The sequence below is a fragment of the Melanotaenia boesemani genome, chromosome 4 (genome assembly GCF_017639745.1).
Source record: "Melanotaenia boesemani isolate fMelBoe1 chromosome 4, fMelBoe1.pri, whole genome shotgun sequence".
Lineage (NCBI taxonomy): Eukaryota > Metazoa > Chordata > Actinopteri > Atheriniformes > Melanotaeniidae > Melanotaenia > Melanotaenia boesemani.
In genome coordinates this window covers 1301962-1324489 of record NC_055685.1, presented here as the reverse complement: position 1 = coordinate 1324489, position 22528 = coordinate 1301962, and the positions used below count along the sequence as shown (strand labels likewise).

At 44.4% G+C, this 22528-nt stretch overlaps 2 protein-coding genes across 5 annotated transcripts; one reads left to right on the top strand and one right to left on the bottom strand.

The window, feature by feature from the left end:
• Positions 1-1045: 1045 nt before the first annotated feature.
• pus10 (pseudouridine synthase 10) lies at positions 1046-16749 on the bottom strand. 4 transcript variants are annotated; one of them, XM_041982767.1, is made up of 18 exons: positions 16657-16749; positions 15931-16058; positions 13119-13421; positions 12951-13037; positions 12841-12875; positions 12653-12767; positions 12509-12570; positions 9724-9769; positions 9360-9424; positions 9196-9281; positions 8991-9116; positions 7834-7890; positions 7472-7548; positions 6362-6417; positions 6149-6266; positions 2934-3076; positions 2684-2783; positions 1046-1371 (listed from the first exon to the last, which is right to left on the bottom strand). In XM_041982767.1, exons 1-18 carry the CDS (start codon positions 16679-16681, stop codon positions 1333-1335), a joined length of 1668 nt encoding a protein of 555 aa, XP_041838701.1. In that variant the 5' UTR covers positions 16682-16749; the 3' UTR covers positions 1046-1332. The 4 variants fall into 4 exon arrangements, with proteins under 4 accessions (XP_041838701.1, XP_041838703.1, XP_041838704.1 ...); XM_041982769.1 differs by having other exon boundaries at positions 16603-16747; XM_041982770.1 differs by lacking the exons at positions 15931-16058; positions 16657-16749 and adding an exon at positions 14091-14174.
• Positions 16750-16919: 170 nt separating this feature from the next.
• cct4 (chaperonin containing TCP1, subunit 4 (delta)) lies at positions 16920-22472 on the top strand. The gene is made up of 13 exons (XM_041982772.1): positions 16920-17223; positions 17566-17618; positions 17719-17808; positions 17904-18012; positions 18694-18958; positions 19050-19182; positions 19385-19524; positions 19612-19708; positions 20234-20344; positions 20603-20733; positions 20839-21073; positions 22127-22240; positions 22320-22472. Exons 1-13 carry the CDS (start codon positions 17106-17108, stop codon positions 22332-22334), a joined length of 1611 nt encoding a protein of 536 aa, XP_041838706.1. The 5' UTR covers positions 16920-17105; the 3' UTR covers positions 22335-22472.
• Positions 22473-22528: the final 56 nt, after the last annotated feature.

Sequence of the window (22528 nt, the reverse complement as noted above, 5' to 3'; positions counted from 1 at the left end):
ATCTCTGATGTAGTCGGTATTTCCACTAGCCCTTCTTCATAGATGGCCATCTTTGGTGTGTCTCCTGATAAACTTGTCACTACATCAATGCCAGATAATATTATAGCATTTACACCTTTAATAGCACGTAGAAGAATTCTTTTTGCATAGAAATCCTCTCAGCGACCGTCCATTTAATCATGGCTACATGATTTATTATTTCTAGTGAAGCTGGAAACTTTTAAATTTAGTCTAAGATGTCCTGAAAAATTTTAATATTACTGGAATCCATCACTAAATTGTGTTAATAAACGTCCTGCCTGTGAAATACTTCCATCCATCCATCCATGAGCTACGCCGCTTTGTGCAGTGAAGGGTAGCAGGGAAGCTGGAGCCTAACCCAACATCTTAGCAGGTGAGAGGCAGGTACACCTGGACAGGTCACCAGTCCATCACAGGGTCGAAATAATTCCATGACATCAAAATATTTGGTTGCCCCATCGACACGACTCTTTAGGACTCAGGCTGTTTTAGGCAGCCTGACAACCAATAAGATAAACTAATAGAGCTGCATAGTAATATAAAACAGGATAAAATTTATGTCTGCATGCTCTCAGGATGGCTTGGGTTGGGGTTAGAGATGTGGATGGAGTAAAATGGAAATGTAACTTCTGTTGGATTCATTGTACATTGAAACAGAAGTAGAAAAAATAGATAACATTAAATTTTCTAGTGTTCCAGGTCAATTTACACAGGAACACCAAGATCAGAGGAGGCAGAAAAACTAGGTCTGACAATAATTCAACCAAAACTTTACAAGTGGGCTTAATGTGATCCAAAATAATGAAAAAGATTTCGACAGTAAGATGGAGGAATCTTCTCAGTTCACCGTCTCATCCAGAGACTCATTGTAAGAACTTTATATTAAAGAAACATTAAATGTGATGCATCTTTTAAAGTTTGAATGACCTTCCTTAAAAACCAAAAAAAAAGTCAGGCCTCGTAAATAAAGCTGCTAAGTCCTACAGCAGCCACGGTACAGAGGAAATAAACTACATCACCCCACTCAGGACGACACCACCTGGATTTTATTGAAAAATAAACTCAATGATGCCTTTCATGGCTACTGATGCAAAACACAACAGAAAGCGACCACTGCTGGCGTATAATAAACATGTCCTGAGATCAAACTGAAGATAGTCACCTCCGACTTAAAAAAAACAATACGGAAGCTAAACAGATGAGGCTGCACAGAGCCGGCCGCTCGGAGATCCTGTTAGTCCTCCATCCTCATCGCTGAGTCAGCCCACCTCCAGCTGCACCAGGCGTCTCCATACAAGGTCAGCGTGGGCGTCACTCTGGTACGGCAGGAGGCCAGTCCACGTCCACAGACTGAGACAGGAGACAGAGATTAGTCTGAACATGTAGGAACTGTATCATTTTATTTGACCATTTAAATACCTATTTACACAAATCAGAGCAACACAAACTTATTGTCCACATTATCAGCTCCACATGTTCATCTGCTTGTTAACAGAAATGTCTCATCAGCCAATCACATGGCAGCAGCTCAACTCATGTAGTCATGTCAACACAACTTCAAGTTCAATCTGAGCATCACAATGAGGAAGAAAAGAGATTTAAGTGACTCTGAACGTGGCATGGTTGTTGGTTATTTCAGAAACTGCTGATCTACTGGTCACACAGCCATCTCCAGGGTTTCCGACGAAGAGAAAATATCCAGCTGATGTCAGAGGAGAATGGGCAGACTGGTTCCAACAAGGTCTGAAGACCAGCATCTCTGAACGCAACACGTCCAGCCTGGAAGCAGATGCTCCAGCAGCAGAAGACACACTGGGTGCCTCCTGCCAGCTAAGAGCAGGAAACTGAGGCTACAATTCACACACACTCACCAAGAAGATGGAGAAACGTTGCTGGTCTGATGAGTCTCCATTTCAGCTGCAACAAACCTGCAGCAACTGTGTGATGATTTCATGTCAGTTTGGACCAAAATCTCTGAGGAATGTTTCCAACTCCCTGGTGAATCAAGAATTAAGGCACTTCTGAAGGAAAAAGGGTCCAACCTGGTACTAACACAGTGTCCGTAACAACGTTGATGCTGAGTTTTTATACAACCTTTTTCTCTTCAGGTCAACTTCTGGCAAAAAATACATGGAATCACTGTTCTCTGAGCATGTTTAAGTAAATAAAATAATTAACATGGTTGTTTTATTAAATAGCTTGATATTTTGACTTTGGAAAGAAAAGAAATGTAATAAAAAAAACCCATATACAAATTCATCCTAAAAGGAAAAAAAGAGTGAAAATACCTGCACAAGTCTAAAACTGCAAGTCAGACTGCAGTTATGTGTCTGCAGACCTTGTTTCCTTTATACAAACTTGTCATTTTGTTGGTACCTGTGCAAAGTTTAGACACAACTGATGGGAGAAAACCAAGATCTTTAGCCACACACCCCACTGAATTAAAGCGGTCAGAGAGTTTCATATTCAGCCAGGTGCAGTTGATGGATCAATCCCGACATCAAGAAGGAGCACATAAAGCCTGAATAATACCGATACTGAGGGCCGTGACCTCTAAACTATAATAATAAACTAATTAAACTAGTCACTTTTTATAGTTTTTCTACAAAATGAAACCAGTGAATGACCATTTGCCAGGTTAACCTCGTTATTTTTCTCCCACCTCCACATCCAGTTCCACGATGTCCGTGTCCGTCTTCAGCAGCTGACACAGGTTCGGTTTTGTGCGGCCAAAGTCTCCATGGACGAACTCTTTGATATATCTGTTCAACATTAAGAAGCTTTTACACCCATTTTTCTATTGTTTGACTGCAGGAATTTAGTCTAAATCAGTGGAATGGCCCAGTTTCTAACCTGGTCTGGTCTTTAACAGTAATCTGGAAAGTGAGAGATGGGATCTATTGCAAGGATACGTCCCAGCCTGGGTTTTCAGGCCCAGGTAAAAGTGATGAGAGTCCAGGAAGCGGGTGTTCATGTTGTGGATGACTCGCTGCCGGATGGCCAGAGCCCGTCGATGCAAAACCCTCAGAGGGGTCTTCTGGTTTAGAGTCAGATCCTGATCAGAAAAACAAAGGTTACAGGTTCTTGGTTCTTCAGTGTTGCTCCCATAAACCCCTTAATATCCTTAAATTTTTGTCTAATGAATTAAAGACCAACTATTTTACTGGACCCTTGCTGATGTAACATGAGCGTTTTTGTATCATCTGCTACTGGAGGACAGCATGGCCTCAAACGCTGGGCTGTAATAACTGTTTACTGAATCTACAGACATGATTGAAACTGGAATGGTATACATCAGGGCTACTTATTTCGGTCCTACAAGGGCAGCAACCCAGCAGATTTTCCTTGTATCCCTGCACCAACAATAATGAGTCATTGTGCAGAACAGGCTGTTAGATCCATTTAATCTGATTTAAGTGTGTTGAAGCAGGACTACATGACGTCTGGTACCAAAGGGCTCAAAAATGGCAACTACTAATCAGAAGGTTGTCGTCTTCACACATCAGTTTCCAGAATAAAACAAACCACATTCACCCATTCATACGACACTTACTATTCTATACAGTCAGCTCTTTTCCTACCAAAATTCCCATTTTCAAATAAAATAATTCCAAAAAGTTGTTTGTCAACAACTTATTTACAACTTCATTTTGATGTATTTCAGTCAGGGCTTGGACCACACTCTGAAACTGCCCTCTTCAAAGTCTGAAATGACATCCATGTAAACACAGGCAGCAGCAGAAGTTCAGTCATGGTTCCATCTGGCTGAACCTCCGTCGACCAGAACTTCCTGTTATACCGACTGGTACACTGGGTTGGGATCTCCGGTCCAGTTTTTAATTGGTTTTAATGCTACTTAGAAGACAGGAACTACTTCGTAGGGCTGCTCCATTATGGGAAAAATGATAATCACGATTATTTTGACTGAAATTGAAATCTTAATTATTTAACACAATTAGACAATTTATATGCGGCTCTATGATCCAGCTTGACCACAGGTTGGTCGTAACGGTGGTTGATCGTAGCGGTGGTGAAACACTGGACTGTAGCCACGTCCTTCACACCACCCTCATCATCCTCATCATCCAGGGCAGGAGAGACGCTCCACTAACATGGAGACGAGACGGAGGTGATGCCGTTTGTCCAAAGTTTTGATGAGGTTCTTAAATCTGGGCTGTTTGTTGTGTTTACTGGCCTTTGGAGTGAAAAAGTTCTGTTTGTTTATAACGTTTGTCTCTTTGTGTCTCGGGGAGCTGGTGGATTATTTAGTCGCGACTTTCAGTCTAACTTGAGAGGTGTTGGCAACTCGTGCTGAATAAAAGCAAAGCAGGTGGGGCTGTGGGAGGAGTCTGCAGCAGTGGGAGGAGTCTGCAGTAGAGCGCTGCAATGCCAGTGGTGCTCGATTTGTAACTGAAAACAGGACAAGAGGAAACTGCGAAGGACAAAAATAACTGGATCATTTAATTTTTGTGATCATTGAAAACTCAGATTGTAATTGAGATTAAAATTCTATTAATCGCCCGGCCCTACTGCTTTGTCCTTCCATCCATTCGAGTCGGGTCGTGGGGGCAGCTGCCTAAGCAGGGAAACCCAGACTTCCCTCTCCCCGGCCACATTCACCAGCTCATCCGAAGGGATCCCGAGGCGTTCCCAGGCCAGCCGAGAGATGTAGTCTGTCCAGCGTGTCCTGGGTCTTCCCCGGGGCCTCTTTCCGGTGGGACGTGTCCGGAACACCTCACCAGGGAGGCATCCAGGAGGCATCCTAACCAGATTCCCGAGCCACCTCATCTGGCTCCTCTCGATGTGGAGGAGCAGCGTCTCTACTCTGAGCCCCTCCCGGATCACCGAGCTTCTCACCCTATCTCTAAGGGAGAGTCCGGCCACCCTGCGGAGAAAACTCATTTCAGCCGCTTGTACTGAAAGAGTCCAGCACTCCACCCTTTTCCGGCTGAGGACCATGGTCTCGGATTTGGAGGTGCTGATTCTCATCCAAGTCGCTTCACACTCAGCTGCGAATCGCTCCATTGAGAGCTGAAGATCACGGCTTGATGAAGCCAACAGAACCACATCATCCGCAAAGAGCAGAGACCCAATCCTGAGGCCACCAAACCAGATCCCCTCAACACCTCGGATGCACCTAGAAATTCTGTCCATAAAAGTTATGAACAGAATCGGTGACAAAGGGCAGAGCGGATGGAGGCTACCCTTTTGTCCACCGGGGTAAACCCCAACGTACAGGCGCCAAGTTGGGGGCAATGAGCATGCCCACACCTGCTCGGCGCCTCTCACCGGGAGCAACTCCAGAATGGAAGAGGGTCCAGCCCCTCTCAAGGACAGTGGTTCCAGAGCCCAAGCCATGCGTCGAGGTGAGTCCAACTATATCTAGACGGAACCATTCAACCTCGAGTACCAGCTCAGGTTCCGTCCCCGCCAGAGAGGTGACATTCCACGTCCCTAGAGCTAGCTTCTGCAGCTGAGGATCAGACCGCCAGCTCACGCTGCACCTGACACCGATGGCCCCTCCTGCAGGTGGTGAGCCCACGGCAGGGGGGGGCCCATGTCACCCTTTCGGGCCTCAGCCACCAGGCCTGGCTCCAGAGGGGATCCCCAGTGACCCATGTCCAGGTAAGGGAAACCTGGGTCCATGATTTGTCATCATCAAAGGGGTGTTTTGAGCCACGCTTCGTCTAGTCCCTCCCCTAGACACCTGTCTGCCATGGGTGACCCTACCAGGGGCATGAGCCCCCCGACAACATAGCCACTAGGATCATCAGGACACGCAAACTCCTCCACCATGGTAAGGTGGCGGCTCCCTACTACTTTGTATCAGTTGATAACTACTGATACTGGTACTTAAACAAAGGTGATACGTGAAGTTCCCCACGGCTCCACTTTTATTGTTCAGCATCTACATGCTCCCACTAAGTCCAACTATGGAAACAAATTAAATATCTGATTATAATTATGCTGATGACACTCAGCTCTTTTAATGGTTTATGTAGAGCACTTTGAGTTGTTTTGTTCATGAAATGTGCTATAGAAATAAACCTGCCTTACCAAAAACACATCAACAGATACTGCACTCTCATCTCTGGACAAAACAGACTAATGTGAAAGTTTTACTGACCTTAATGTCATCAATAAAGGCGATGTCATCTCTCTGGATGGGCCTCTGGGTCCAGACCAATGCTGTATATGACTTGGTCTTCTCCTCCTCTCCCTCCTTCATCCGACTCATTGCCTCTCTGCAGTTTAACACAAAGAAAACCCACACAAACTCCTCACTCAAAAGGTGGAGGTTTAACTGTGTAGATAAAGTTTTAGCTCAGTTGTCACTCACCTGGAAACTATCTGCAGGTCTCTTACTCTGATTTTGTCTGAAGATGTGTTTATTGTCTAAAACAAACAAAAAGATTTGTGTGAGGACTGTAGTACTGCACAGGTGCAGCTCTGTTTGTCACCAGAAAGAATTTTATGTAACATGTTTAAAAAAGTAAGGACTTGAAAACAATTTAGACAATACACTGAATTACTAAGAATATAAAATACGGTAAATATATCATATGATGAAACAGATTTTTATTCAAAATATGTTTAAATGACAATTTAGATTTTGATGCAAGGAATACATTTCATGAAATATTGTGCTGCATTAAGTTTTTTCCTCCTATTATTTATGATTTTTTTTTAATGCAACAAACACACAAAACTGCAGCCAGTTTATCTTCTGCAGACTTACCATGTGCCATACCACTGCATCATGGCATTCCCCAAGGAAGCAAGGAAGTGACTTAAAACAAATGGCCAGCATGGTCCCATAGAACCGTAAAAGTTATCAAAATGCACTTCCAGACACAAAAAGTTTTATCTTTCATGAACAGCTCAAGTTATGGAGGAATTTCTACGTGAAAGTATGTCTGAGTTATAGGTCTCCAAACTGGGCTTGCTCTTTCACTTCTATGGGAGTCTCAACAGTTTCGTGCGATAAATCTCTCAAAAGTTCTCACACACTTCTAGCCATGTTTTAGCCAGTTTTAGTTTTGATGGCCATGGTTTTCTCAAAACTACGATGGAAAAGGCTAAATTGTTGTGATCAACTGCCTAAATGACAACGTAACTGGACTTTACTAACAGCTCCCGGGGCTTTCATCATACACCTGATAAGAACCAGAACACATTTCATACTGAATTTTGCATTTGGCCAATGGAGAAAAATGGCATCGTGTTTCAGAAAATGAGCTTCTAAGATGTGGCCACATAATAACTAAAAGGCAGAGATTAGCTGTGCAAACCGCGTGTCTATCCATTTAGGATTCCCTCCAAGAAGATTCATGATATTTTCAGTTACCATATGAACTTTCTCACAAAGCCACAAACAGAGTTAAACTGCCTCTTGTTTTCCCTTTGAGTGTCTGCTGAACAACGCAGAGTTAATGGAGATATTCAGCACCTCCTGCAGCTGCTTCATCTCCACTTTGCTGAGTCTGGATCTGTGTGGATTCAGCAGCTCCAGTGCAAATGGACGTCCTGTCAGGGGAAACAAAAACAGGAAGTGAAATGACTAAATAAATAAATAGTTTCAGTCGGGCAACATCCTGGGCAAATGCAGTTTCACACCTCCAGTGTCAAATATCTTTGGGTCATCTATTAGATATGAAAAGGAATATTCCTGAATGTATCTCCGTGTGTGTAAAATAAAGTGAAAATAAGAAGCTTTGTGTTGTTGTTACTTTAGAATAAAAAGGTTAAGTATTTTACTACTTTTTTGGGATGACATCGACCACACTGGATCTTAAAAAAACCAAATCTCACCGTTTCCCAGAGTCCTGACGTCCACGTCTTCCCTCCCAGATGAGGAGAAATTAAATCCTATCAAGCAAGAAAAAGAAAAAGCAGAACTTTTATGCATTTCCTATAAAGTCAATTTAGGAGTAAAAACATTTTCACTAACAATAAGCTTAAATGTTATTTTTAATGTAGCCAGACTGCAGATGTTCCAGTAGACAGGGGTCAGAAAACGACAGACGGCCCCCTCAGAAAACCGAGATTTCACTCGGTTTTGGTTCTGTTATATCTCAGTGCTGCTTTTAAAACGGTCGACCAGAACATCCTATTAGCCCGATTGGAACATTGAGAGGGAATCTCCGGTCCAGTTCTGAAAGACAGGAACTACCTCATATCAATTACTTGGAATTATATATTATGTGAAGTTCCCCAAGGCTCCATTTTAGGCCCCCTGTTGCTCAGCATGTACATGCTCCCATGAGCTCATAAAAAACTAAATATCTGATCATAATTATGCTCACAGCCAGCCACCATGCAGGCATCCACTCAGACATGGATGTGCCAGAATTTCCTCAAGCTAAATAAACATAAAACTAAAATCATTGTGTTTGGAAACAAAGAGGAGCATCCAGATTCCATCAGTAAGAACTTTGGGCTAAATTTTAACAGCCATTTTAAACAAGAACCAGATCAGCCTTTTACCACCTGAAGAATATATCTAGAGCGAGGGGCTGATGGCTCATCATGATTAAGAAAAAATTTCCATCATCTGTTTTCAGTAGTCTTGAATACTGTCATGGAGTTTTTACAGGTCTCTCTAAAATTTCACTAAGAACTGCAACTAATCTAGATGCTGCTGCTGGTGTCCTCAAAAAGTCCAGAAAAAGGGAGCATATCAGTGGCAGCTGGCCACTAGAGGGCGCTAGAGCCAGGACCACACAAACTGTGGCCAGTGTTTGAACTACTGAACTCACATTTACACCCACTGCCATCTTTTTTTTACCATTTTTGTGACATTCCAAGCCAAAAGTAAAAGACTACAAATATTTATTGAAACAGGGTAACAAGGTCTGTGTCGTACTCAGCCTGAGGTGGTAGCATATGGTAGTTAAAGATGAAAACAGGAGGAAAACAGCAGCTATTTACCCCTGAACCAGCGTGATGAAGGTCCAGGGTGGACTCACCGTCAGCTCGGAAAGCAGACAGGATGGGTGTTGCAATCAGCTCCTCCACCGAGGACTCCATCCTCCTCTCTCCATCAATCACCCAGGGAGTCTGAGGCAGACTGCGGCAGAATTTATTGTACCTGCCTGAACATAAAAAAGAACCATCATTTAGTCTTTTGGTGTAGAAAAGATGTTGATGGAAGTTCTGGAAGTCGAGTATTACCGGCTACGAAGACGGACATGTGGAGACACTGGACATCCCGAGAGATGCATCTGCTGGTTGGCTGCTTGGGAGGACAAGGGTAATGCCTGGAGACGAAAAACAAACAAACAAATATGTGAATAAATTGAAAATAATCTAAAATGACATAGTGAGGTGATAATTACCTCAGAAACTTGGCATCAGATATTTTCTCCAGAGCTTTGACCACAGACATGCGAGTGAAGACAGACTGCAGAGAAACGAGACAAAGACCCGATCAGTCCTGCTTGGAAAGATTTAAATAACTGAGCTCATCAGCCAGTTTAACTCGCTCTGGATTTCATGTCTTCACTTTCAATTAGCTGTCCAACCGTATTTTCATACCGGTTTAACCTTTAAAATGTGTTATAGAAAATCATGAAGCTGCAAATGTTTTAAACTTACATGTAACTAAATCTCTCACAGTTAAATCTAATGAGCAGCATATCTCACTTTAAATGAAATGCATCTACTCCTGATTGTGATAATTGGGGTTTTTTGGCTTCTCACCTGCTTGTTCTTGGTTGAAGTGAAGCAGTCAGGACAAGCGGTTCGTCTGAGGAAAGACAGAACATAGCAGACAGGACAGACGTCACGCTAATCGTCTGGTTTCTGATTAAAGAAACATCTGATTGTAGAAGCTACTGAGGCCATAGACTAAAACTCGACATCGTGCCGAAGTGTCCTTGAGCAAAACATTGAAACCCACAATGATCATCAGACAGTTTTTAGAAAAACAGGATGTGACATGATGACAGATTTCATAGAACCCCAAGCTCAAAAAGTTATGTTTGCCTTTGATTGGTTATTTCTCCACTTGATTAAAATGAAGTCGTTTATTGTTACCGAGCAGATTTTATGCAGGAGAAAATGTTTTAACCTGGATTTAACATCTAATCTCCACCAGCAGCTACTTCAACTTGTTTACAGCAGAACAGCTAAATGCTGCTTCTCCAGGGGTCTGGACTCTGGTCTGGACTCTGGGCTGAACTCTGGTCTGGACCCTGTCCGGACTCTGGTCTGAACTCTGGTCTGGACCCTGTCCCAACCCTTGTCTGGACTCTGGTCTGGACTCGGGTCTGGACTCTTGTCTGGACCCTGTCCGGACTCTGGTCTGAACTCTAGTCTGGACCCTGTCCCAACCCTTGTCTGGACTCGGGTCTGGACTCTGGTCTGAACTCTGGTCTGGATCCTGTCCGGACTCTTGTCCGGACTCTTGTCTGGACTCGGGTCTGGACTCGGGCCTGGACTCGGGCCTGGATCCGGGTCTGGACTCTGGTCTGGACTCTGGTCTGGACTCTGGTCTGAACTCTGGTCTGGACCATGTCCGGACTCTTGTCTGGACTCGGGTCTGGACTCTGGTCTGGACCCTGTCCGGACTCTTGTCTGGACTCGGGTCCGGACTCTTGTCTGGACCCGGGTCTGGACTCTGGTGTGGACCCGGGTCTGGACTCTGGTCTGGACTCTTGTCCGGACTCTGGTCTGGACTCATGTCTTGACTCTTGTCCGGACTCTGGTCTGGACTCTTGTCCGGACTCTTGTCTGGACTCGGGTCTGGACCCGGGTCTGGACTCTGGTCTGAACTCTGGTCTGGACCCTGTCCGGACTCTTGTCTGGACTCCGGTCTGGATCCGGGTCTGGACTCTGGTCTGGACTCTGGTCTGAACTCTGGTCTGGACCCTGTCCCAACCCTTGTCTGGACTCTGGTCTGGACTCTGGTCTGAACTCTGGTCTGGATCCTGTCCAGACTCTTGTCTGGACTCGGGTCCGGACTCTTGTCTGGACCCTGTCCGGACTCTGGTCTGAACTCTAGGCTGGACCCTGTCCCAACCCTTGTCTGGACTCTGGTCTGGACTCTGGTCTGGACTCCGGTCTGGATCCGGGTCTGGACTCTGGTCTGGACTCTGGTCTGAACTCTGGTCTGGACCCTGTCCCAACCCTTGTCTGGACTCTGGTCTGGACTCTGGTCTGAACTCTGGTCTGGATCCTGTCCGGACTCTTGTCTGGACTCGGGTCCGGACTCTTGTCTGGACCCTGTCCGGACTCTGGTCTGAACTCTAGGCTGGACCCTGTCCCAACCCTTGTCTGGACTCGGGTCTGAACTCTGGTCTGGATCCTGTCCGGACTCTTGTCTGGACTCGGGTCTGGACTCTGGTCTGGACCTGGGTCTGGACCCAGGTCTGGACTCTGGTCTGAACTCTGGTCTGGACCCTGTCCGGACTCTTGTCTGGACTCCGGTCTGGATCCGGGTCTGGACTCTGGTCTGGACTCTGGTCTGGACCCTGTCCGGACTCTTGTCTGGACTCGGGTCCGGACTCTTGTCTGGACTTATGTCTGGGCTCATGTCTGGACTCATGTCTGGACTCTTGTCCGGACTCTGGTCTGGACCCTGTCCGGACTCTTGTCTGGACTCGGGTCCGGACTCTTGTCTGGACCCGGGTCTGGACTCTGGTGTGGACCCGGGTCTGGACTCTGGTCTGGACTCTTGTCCGGACTCTGGTCTGGACCCGGGTCTGGACTCTGGTGTGGACTCTGGTGTGGACTCGGGTCTGGACTCTGGTCTGGACTCTTGTCCGGACTCGGGTCTGGACTCGGGTCTGGACCCTGTCCGGACTCTGGTCTGGACCCGGGTCTAGACTCTTGTCTGGACTCTGGTCTGGACCCGGGTCTGGAACCAAGCTGATCTCACATGACGGGCTGAGTCACTTCATCGTCTCCAATCCCAAATCCTGGAGGTGTTCTGTGAGGATTCTGGCTTTGGGGGGGGGGTGCGTTGTCATCCTGGAGATGTGGGATCACTGCTGCTTTCCAGAATCTCATTCTGGTATCGATTATATGCCAATAAGGTTTGTTTAAATCTCCAAACAAGAATAAAAATCAGACAGAGGAACATTACCGGGTTTTACTCATTTCTGGGGGCCCTACCTACTTGCTTTGTTCATTGCACAGAAGGACAGGCCTTACAAGTTATACCTTGTTGTAAAAGGGGACTAATCAGGCTTTTGAACCACATATAACACAACACCAGTAGATATAAGTAAAGGGGAGAAATAATTAACCAGATGCTAATTTCCTTTTTGCTGTGCCGAGTTTATAATAAGAAATGCTGAATGAATGTTTTCACTGCGAAGCAAGAAAGGCTAAACCCGGGAGCGCAGACCTTGTACCAGCTGTAATTATGTTCCTAATAGTGGTTTTTAATATGGACGACTCAGGCTTTTAATTTTACTGAACAAGCATCTCCAGTAGAAGTGATGAGTCTCAGACAGGTTTGAGAGGAGGACCGAGGACTCACAGGAAGTGGCAGTCGGACTCCGTCTCTGGGTGAGTAAACGCCATGCTGACCTCAAACATGCTCTGAAAACACAAAGTCGCTCTGATGTCATTTCAGGGAGTGCCAGGATCAATTTTTGCCTTTTCATGATTGGATGCTGCCTACCTTGGTAACCACAGCAACGCCCCCCAGCTCCTTAGCAACCAGACCCTGTATGATCCATTTGAAGGCCTCTTTTACCTGGATGACATCACTTTTGTCAAGCACCATCACCTTCTGTCTGAAAGAAGGAAAAGAATTGATTTCATCTGACTCGACACGACTTCTGATGGAACATGCGAGACAAATTTCACCTTATTTCATTCTTCACATGGAGCCAACAGGAGTGCTGCCGGAAAAAACTCATTAACAATGATGCAAGGAGGACTTTAATGAACAACGTAAGAAAAACACACACACTGACCTCGCGGACATACAGCTGCGCAGGCAGAGAGACGGACAGCGTCAGCGTGGAGAACTCGTAGCCTTGCATCTTCACCGTCTCTGCGATCTGTGGAAACGGACAGGTTGACATTTCCAGCCACCGAGAGAATATTCACCACAAAACAATGACTGTTTCAAACAAACACACCTTCATCACCTGGACTGTGTCACTGAAATCCTGCAGAACTCCAAAACACACAACACACACACGTAATTCCTCGCGCTTCAATCTGACGTCCTCATCATCAGCATCATCGTCATCCTCATCAGCAGCAGCAGCAGCGTCCGTCTGAGCAGACGATTCACTGGAGTCAAGTTTGGCTTTTTTACTGGGTGGGTCTTCAGACGTTTCTGATCCTGTTGCATCATGGGAGTTGTTTATATCCGTGGAGTCTTGAACTTTGCTGTGTGCTGCATCCACAATGAAAGCTTTAAGTTCTTTAAGTGTCTCCTGTATGTGTTGAAAGACGATCAGTCAGTCATTAAAAACAGGAAGGAACAGCGTTGCCCCACCCGAATGCTTTCCAGCTTTTTATTTACTGGTCATTTTTGAGACGCTTTCATCACCAAAACTAACAGAAATAATAAATACTGCCAAACCAAAGGAAAAAAGTTGGGACTGTATGGAAAGTGTAAACAAAAAAATATGTTTTTTTTTTTTTTTTTTTATTCTGGCTTTTTGTTTTATTGCATAAACTCAAGATATTTCATGCTTTCTTGTGAACGTCATGTAATTTGTTACTGTTCTTCAATTTTTGTATTTTACACCTGCAAACAGAAAAAAGTTAAGCTTTTTCTTTCTTTTCTTTTTTTTAAAGCTGCCATTTGTTCTCTGATCTTCTGGCATTTCAGACACAGCAGAATGAAGCATTTTAGGTTTCAAACATTTCTCCACGTTCTCTACTGAAGACAGGTCTGGATGGGTGCCTGCACCCTCGTCTTCTCCAGCCACGTCTTTGTTATGTGTGCAGAATGTTTGCATTGAAAAATAATGGATGAAAAGATTTCATGTAGAAAGTTGCCGACATTGAACCAAAATCTTTATGTGCTTTTCTGCATTAATGAAACTATCATAGAAATGTAGATCCTCTTCACCAAGATCCCTGTTATGAGCCCATACCATGCACACTCTGGCTTTTAGACGTGCTGCACATCACAGATCAGGAATCTTTTCAGCTCGGTCCACTCCCTAACAGTCAAACCCACATGGCTCTGAGCACAAAAGGAAATGCAACTTCTGGAAAAAATGAGCAAAAGGCTGCTTCTCTGCATCTAAAGCTACAATAGAATAATAGAATAGAATAGAATCTTAAGCTATCGCTGCCATTTCTAAACGCAGCCCTGTAATAGTCTGACAGTTTACAAAGGATTACTTTCACTTTATCTTGTTTAGAGTCCTGAAATGGAGGAATGGATGACTTATATTAGTAATCTATCCATCCATCCATCTATCCATCATCCATCCATCCATCCATCCACCCATCCGTCCATCCGTCCATCCATCCATCCATCCACCCACCCATCCATCCATCTATCCATCCATCCACCCATCCATCCATCCATCCATCCACCCATCCATCCATCCACCCATCCGTCCATCCATCCATCCACCCACCCATCCATCCATCCTATCCATCCATCCACCCATCCACCCATCCATCCATCCACCCACCCATCCATCCATCTATCCATCCATCCACCCATCCATCCATCCATCCACCCATCCGTCCATCCATCCATCCATCCATCATCCATCCATCTATCCATCCACCCATCCGTCCATCCATCATCCATCCATCTACCCATCCGTCCATCCATCCATCTGTCCATCCATCCATCTATCCATCCATCCACCCACCCATCCATCCATCCATCCATCCATCTATCCATCCATCCACCCATCCGTCCATCCATCCATCCATCCATCATCCATCCATCCATCTATCCATCCACCCATCCGTCCATCCATCCATCCACCCACCCATCCATCCACCCATCCATCCGTCCGTCCGTCCATCCATCCATCCATCCATCCACCCACCCATCCATCCATCTATCCATCCATCCACCCACCCATCCATCCATCCACCCATCCGTCCATCCATCCATCCACCCACCCACCCATCCATCCACCCACCCATCCATCCATCCGTCCATCCATCCATCCACCCACCCATCCATCCATCTATCCATCCATCCACCCATCCATCCATCCATCCACCCATCCGTCCATCCATCCATCCATCCATCATCCATCCATCTATCCATCCATCCATCCACCCATCCATCATCCATCCATCTATCATCCATCCACCCATCCGTCCATCCATCCATCTGTCCATCCATCCGTCCGTCCATCCACCCATCCGTCCATCCACCCATCCGTTCATCCATCCATCCGTCCATCCATCTGCTTGTTGCAGGAGCAGCAGCTCAAGCAGAGAAGCCCAGATTTTCCTTTCCCCAGCCACTTCTCATAGTTCTTCCAGGGGAATCCTGTGGCGTTCCCATACTAGCCAAGAGACCTAGTCCCTCTAGTGTGTCCTGGGTCTTCCCTGTGCCCAGCACTTGGCTTGAATGGAGGCCCCTGGTGACCCATATCCGAGGTGAAAGAAAGGAAGATAAAATGTTCTTGGTCATAAAAGGAAGCCTTTTTCAACCACTCTCCATCTGGTCCCTCACCTAGGACCTGTTTATGTTGGGTGACCCTGCCAGAGGCACAAATCCCACCAACTACTGAGGTCCTGTTATTGGGTATGCAGTTTCTCCACCCTGATGAGGCGGCAGCTCAAGGAGGGGAATTGTAAAGCTAATGTGAGAAAAACAATGTTTAATTTAGATTTTTTTGTTTTTCATTTTCATCTTCCATATTGTCTTGTAGGGATTGTATTCATAACAACCACACAAAGTCCCTCAGTACAAAGGACAGCGTAATGACATGAATACAGTATGATTCCTACCTGTTGTGGTTGTTGGTAGGCTGCCTGAACACTCACACAACAAAATCTGAGAACACAGCGGGCGCAGCAGCCAGCTGACAGCAGCTTCTGGATGATGGGTTTATCCTTTTCCTTCAGTGGCAGCATGACTGTAGGATGAGGAGCAAGAACAATTATTCGGTCAGATGTAATGATTAAATACTATATTAACCACAATGGACAGGTTCTTTATTAATTCAAGAAAAGATCTGGTGGCTCTGCCTTTCCTTTTCCTTTTAGACACAGCCAACTTGGGGACGAAAAACATATTTTACCCCATTCCTAGCTGAATTATAATCCACTGTGTCCACTGACAGCTCTCCTGTGATCATGTTTCAATTACTCATTAAATTCTGTTAATACAGCAGATAAATTAGCATATTTTGAAGATACGTTATTGTCTGGTAAAGGCTAGTTTTCCACAAACCAAGAATGCATAGCTGCCTCTGACCAGTCAGAACAGACTGGGCCTTTCAGAGCAAAATGAAGCATTTCACAACGGGGTTAACAAGAAGCACCACAGCAACGTAAAACATGAGATAAAAACATGACAACTGCTAAGATAAGTTAGCTTCCCCTAAGCTTAGAAATCAACCTTTTGAATGTCTATGCAAACAACCCAACAAGTTAAAAAAAACACCTCACATAACCTACCTGACGTGGTTAAATAACAAAAATAAATATATTAAGGAAATCTGGCAGATGCACGTCCAAAATACATCCGCGCTTGCATTCTGTTTTAGCCTCATGCATTAGCCAAAGCTAATCAATCCCAGATAGCTCAAAGATAAAAGAAAAACAAAATAAAGAAACTTCTGAATCCGCTTTTGATGATTCAAAATAAAAAGATTTATATTTTATAAGAATTTGGACGGTAAATGTCCCGATTGCCACAAAATATAAGTGAAAAATGAGGACATAGTTCTGTTGACTCGGCTATTGATAACTACTGTCTCTTACGTCATCTCCAAGCGACGGCCAGTTTGACAGCCTTCCCCTTGTTTCAGTCGGCGGCTCTGGAACGTTCTGACCGCGACTCGGTGAAAACGTTTTAATCTAAGTCCATCCTTGGCCGAGCCGCGGTGTTTCATCTTCGATTGCAGTCGGTCCCGCTCTGAAGACCTCCTTTAATATTTTCCATCAAATATAAAGTCGCGATGCCAGAAGCCATGGCTGCACCGAGACCCTCAAACGCAGGCAAAAACAAAGGTGGGGCGTATGTGGACCGCGACAAGCCGGCCCAAATTCGCTTCAGTAACATTTCTGCTGCCAAAGGTAGGTTACAAGCTTAACAGACTGTTATAAACCTCTGAGATAAGACATCTAATTAGGCCAATAAATGACTTTGTTGATTCTGGAAAGACATCTGTTTTATGTAATATGAATAAATAAAATCTCAAATCCCATTTCAGCAGACACCAAGTGGATAAAAAAAGTACACGATATAGTGACAGGAGCAGAGCTTAATATGAATCCTATATCATATATATGATGATGTTTTAATTAAAAAACTACTACATACAAAAGTACTCAAGATATTCTGTTTGTATTTTTGTCGGGATGTTTTGCCTGAGCTGATTGTGTCACCTTACACACCATCTCTTGTTTGATTGACAGCTGTTGCTGATGCCATCAGGACAAGTTTAGGACCCAAAGGGATGGACAAAATGGTCAGGAAAACCATTTTCCCTTTGAGCTCGTTTTGAAACGTCGTTTTGAAGTTTCAGGTAATTGAAACACTAAAGAGACTGTTTTTCTACGTTTTCTTAGATCCAGGATGAGAAAGGCGATGTGACCATTACCAATGATGGGGCCACCATATTGAAACAGATGCAGGTGCTCCACCCTGCAGCCAAAATGGTGTGTATTTTATGACCATGCCTGTTTAAAAAAAAGAAACATGAACGCATGATGATCCTGAGAATAAATTGATCTGGGTGTATGTTATGTTGTAGCTGGTGGAGCTGTCCAAAGCTCAGGATATAGAGGCTGGTGATGGCACCACCTCTGTAGTGGTGATTGCTGGAGCTCTGCTGGACGCCTGCTCCAAACTGCTGCAGAAAGGTAAGAGCTGAAGAGATCCAGCCAGCTCTTGCTCATTGAGTTTTTATGTGGCATCTTGGCTGTTTACTGTGCACTGCAAAGACAAGAGTAATTGTAATCTGAATGCCATGCTAGGATATTGGTGTTAGGAGATGGTCATGTCTTCAGTTCTTCACATCATGCAGCTGTGAAACCTGAATAATTTATAACTAAACATAAGTTCATTACACCATGGAAGGACTGTCAACATTTTTCTGATTGAGCTGAGGAAGAAAATGAGATTTTGATGTTTCAGTTGCTTTGTTTGATTTGATTTTAGTGGAAGTGATTGTATTAAATCAGTATGTGATATCCAGATTTACCCAGACCATGGTATACATATATTATGGTATAACTGCAGAATAAACTGTTCCACTTGAATACAACAAACCATAAATATTATTATTTTTAGTATTATTATTAATATTTTGTATAGATAGCTGGGTCCTCAAATCAAACCGTACTGTGACAGAGTTTGTAATATCTGTAAAACCTGAATTGTCAGCTGGTTAAATGAGAAAAGAATATTGACTCAGTAAATCATGAACTTATTTACAGCTTTACACTATAAGAAGAAAATGTTTTTGCTAAAGTAAAAAAATAATTTTTTTCTGTACTGTATTTTTAACGTACAGGTTGTACGTTTCCTTGTCTCGTTGGCAGGGATCCACCCCACCATCATCTCGGAGTCGTTCCAGAAGGCTGTGGATAAGGGCATCGAGGTGCTGACGGCCATGAGCCGGCCGGTGGAGCTGAGTGATCGTGAAACGCTGCTCAACAGTGCCACCACATCACTTTGCTCCAAGGTGGTGTCTCAGTACTCCAGCCTGCTGGCTCCCATGAGTGTGGACGCTGTGATGAGAGTCATCGACCCGGGCACAGCCACCGGTGTTGACCTGCATGACATTAAAATCATCAAGAAGCTTGGGTGAATGTCTCTGATTTTTTATTTATCTTTTCCTCTCGTGTGAGCTCCTTTACGACGTCATTGTCTCCTCTGTGCTGTGTTGGGAACTCAGAGGGACCATTGATGACTGTGAGCTGGTGGACGGCCTGGTGCTCACTCAGAGGGTGGCCAGTACTGGTGTAACCCGGGTGGAGAAGGCTAAGATTGGCCTCATCCAGTTCTGTCTGTCGCCTCCCAAAACGGATGTAAGTGACTTGACAAACTGAAACTTAGATTGAACGTTTTTCTGCTTTGTGGTTGACTTTTAACTTTTAAGGAACCAGTTATACATGTGGTGTTAGTTTCTACATATGGTTTGTTAATTCCAGCATACTTAGTGTAACTATGATGCAGGTTTTGGCCAAACATTAAAGCTTTTCTCTGTCGTGCCATCCTGTGCACCAACAGATGGACAACCAGATCGTGGTATCGGACTACGCCCAGATGGACCGCGTGCTGCGGGAGGAGCGTGCCTACATCCTCAACTTGGTAAAACAGATTAAGAAAGCTGGCTGCAACGTGCTGCTCATCCAGAAGTCCATCCTAAGGTACAGAACAGCTGGAAACAGATGTTGTTCATGTCTTAAATGAATGTTTAATGTCTTTCATGCTAATTATAAACTGTCGTCTGGCAGAGATGCTCTGAGCGACCTTGCTCTGCACTTCCTGAACAAAATGAAGATCATGGTGGTGAAAGAAGTCGAGAGGGAGGACATTGAGTTCATCTGCAAGGTGTGTGAAGGAGAAGTCATTGAGAATAGCAGATGAGGCTCTGTTTTGTTAAGATACCGATATTTGCTCATATTTTTACACATCCTGGAAGGCAAGAAGCAGCTGGAAAGTAGCTGCAAACAGGCTCAGCTGGATGCGGGAAAGGCAGCTTTTCATAATCTGAGCGTGTAGATGTTAAACGACGGTGGCCCAGGATGGAGCCTTGGGGAACTCCACGACTTATTTTTGCTTCTTTCCAGGCATTCGGGCAGTTAATGGTCCAGTATGTGTGCTGGTCTGATGTGAGATTAAATAAAAACGTTTCTGCTGTCTGGAGTGAACAAACGTCTTTAAACATTTCAGGTTGTCTTTGCATGTGTTAAATCGACCACAGTAAACTTTGTTTTCACTCTTTTATTTACTCTTTACAGTGTGGAACAGTGTAAATGATTTTTTACTTGGATATGACTAAAGGGACTCTTGGTGGTCCATTCCTGTCTGATGAAACTGCTGGAAAGTTAAACAAAGACTCTTGTTTTTTATCAGACTATCGGAACCAAGCCCATCGCCCACATTGACCACTTCACTCCAGAAATGCTTGGCACAGCAGAGTTGGCAGAGGAGGTCAGCCTGGACGGTTCTGGCAAACTGGTCAAGGTACGTTCTGCACAGTCCTGGAAAATTCAGGGCTATTATTAAAAAATAAAGCAGACCCTCGATATTCTACGATGTTTTTTACTTATCAGGACATAGAAATCCATCTGATTGTTGCAGGTCAAACGGGGGACATGTGCCCTCTTTCACCGTTACTGATGTCTTCATGAAGTGTCTCGCTTGCCTTGGTCAGACTCTCATGTTTGACATGATGCTGAACACAGATTCATGCTTCTAGTGAGTGGCTGCTTGCTGTTCCAGATCACCGGCTGCTCCAGTCCTGGGAAGACTGTTAGCATTGTGGTTCGTGGCTCCAACAAGCTGGTGATTGAGGAGGCGGAGCGCTCCATCCATGACGCGCTCTGTGTCATCCGCTGCCTGGTCAAGAAGCGGTACGTTCGTTTTCCGTAGATTCTGGCCTTTATGAGCAGGCATGTTCTTGCTTCGGTTTGCTCCACAGGAGTCAAAGTCAAGCCTCCGCCTCCTCCATCTTTCAGGGCTCTGATCGCTGGAGGTGGCGCCCCAGAGATCGAGCTGGCTGTGCGTTTGGCAGAGTACTCGCGCACCCTCGGTGGCATGGAGGCCTACTGTGTGCGGGCGTACGGCGATGCCCTGGAGGTAATACCCTCAACTCTCGCTGAGAACGCCGGCCTAAATCCCATCTCCACGGTGACGGAGCTTCGCAACAGGCATGCACAGGGAGACAAGATGGCTGGCATCAATGTCCGCAAGGTTTGCCCGCTTCCCTTGATAATTAATCTCCACGGATCAGCTAAACTCATGCCACACAGCAGACAGCAGGGCTGTTTCCTACAATCATTTCACAGTTGGATCAAAATGAAAAATCTGTCATTTTTTGAGATAAATACATTTTCAACCCATCCTGTCTCTTAGCACAAGCAGATGCATGTGTGGGGCTCATGAATGTGTGTATTTTCACACATTTATGAGGCCCACCATTAATTAAAGCTACCAGCAGGAAGAAGATGCTTATGTAATAAATAAAAAGGCATTTGTATTAAAAGGATTGTAATGCTGTGTCATGTGAACAGAATGGGAAATGCATATGAAAATGGCTAAAAATGTACATTGTAATATAAACAGATTGCCAACATGATTAAATTCTACATCTACAATATAAAGCTGTACTTCTACGTCTAATACATTTAGTCACAAATGTAAATACTCTGATTTTTAAAAATAAATTTTTATTCATCACTAACAAAAGCAACAGATAAAAGATGAGTTGAAGGGAACCTACCTACCCACCGTGTACAAATGCATAATTTACATTTTCTTTTTGTATACACACACTTTCAAACACGATACTTCTACATACATAGTTAAAAATATAGATTTAAATATCTTCTCTGTACTTTCTGAATACAATTTTCTGGTTTTTATTATTTAATTTATTTCCCTTTAAACTGGATGTTGTTTAGACATTTGGTTCTTCATGAAGTTTATTCCTTAATTTTGCACCATATATTGTAAAACACGCGGTTTTCATAGTTGTTCTTAAGATCTTTAGATTTAAATTTCCTCCAGATTATATCCCCCTTCATGATTAAAAAAACATTTTGTATGTTGTAATGTCGTAAATTATTTCTTGCTTTATATGTTATTAAAACTGTTTGTATCTCCACCAAACCAAAATAATATGTTATGTTCCCAATATAATTCTTTATCTGCCTTTACACAATCATTTAAACGTAGCTAAACAAGTAAACGTACAGAGTTTGACGTGATCAGTGAAGACTAACTGAACGAACGTGTCTGTGACAGGGAGGGATCTCCAACATCCTGGAGGAGCTGGTGGTGCAGCCTCTCCTGGTCTCCGTCAGTGCGCTGACCCTGGCCACAGAAACCGTCCGTAGCATTCTCAAGATCGACGACGTGGTAAGGAGCATCGTCCTATTTAGGTTGTTGCTGAAACTGAGCACATTGTTCCGTATTTATTGTTTTTGTCTCCTTCCAGGTCAACACTCGATAAGTCTGCCCCGTGAGTCGCGTCATGAAGTGGCTTGTTTGTCGACGGATGGCGGATCCTGCCGGCTTCAGTCTGCTCAGATTTCCACTGTAGTTGCTACGTTGCCTATTTAATAAAAAAAGGCTTTTGTTGTTGACACTCCATCCTTCGCCTGTATGATTTCTTTAACCTGCTCAGTGTGACCTCAGTTCAGGTTT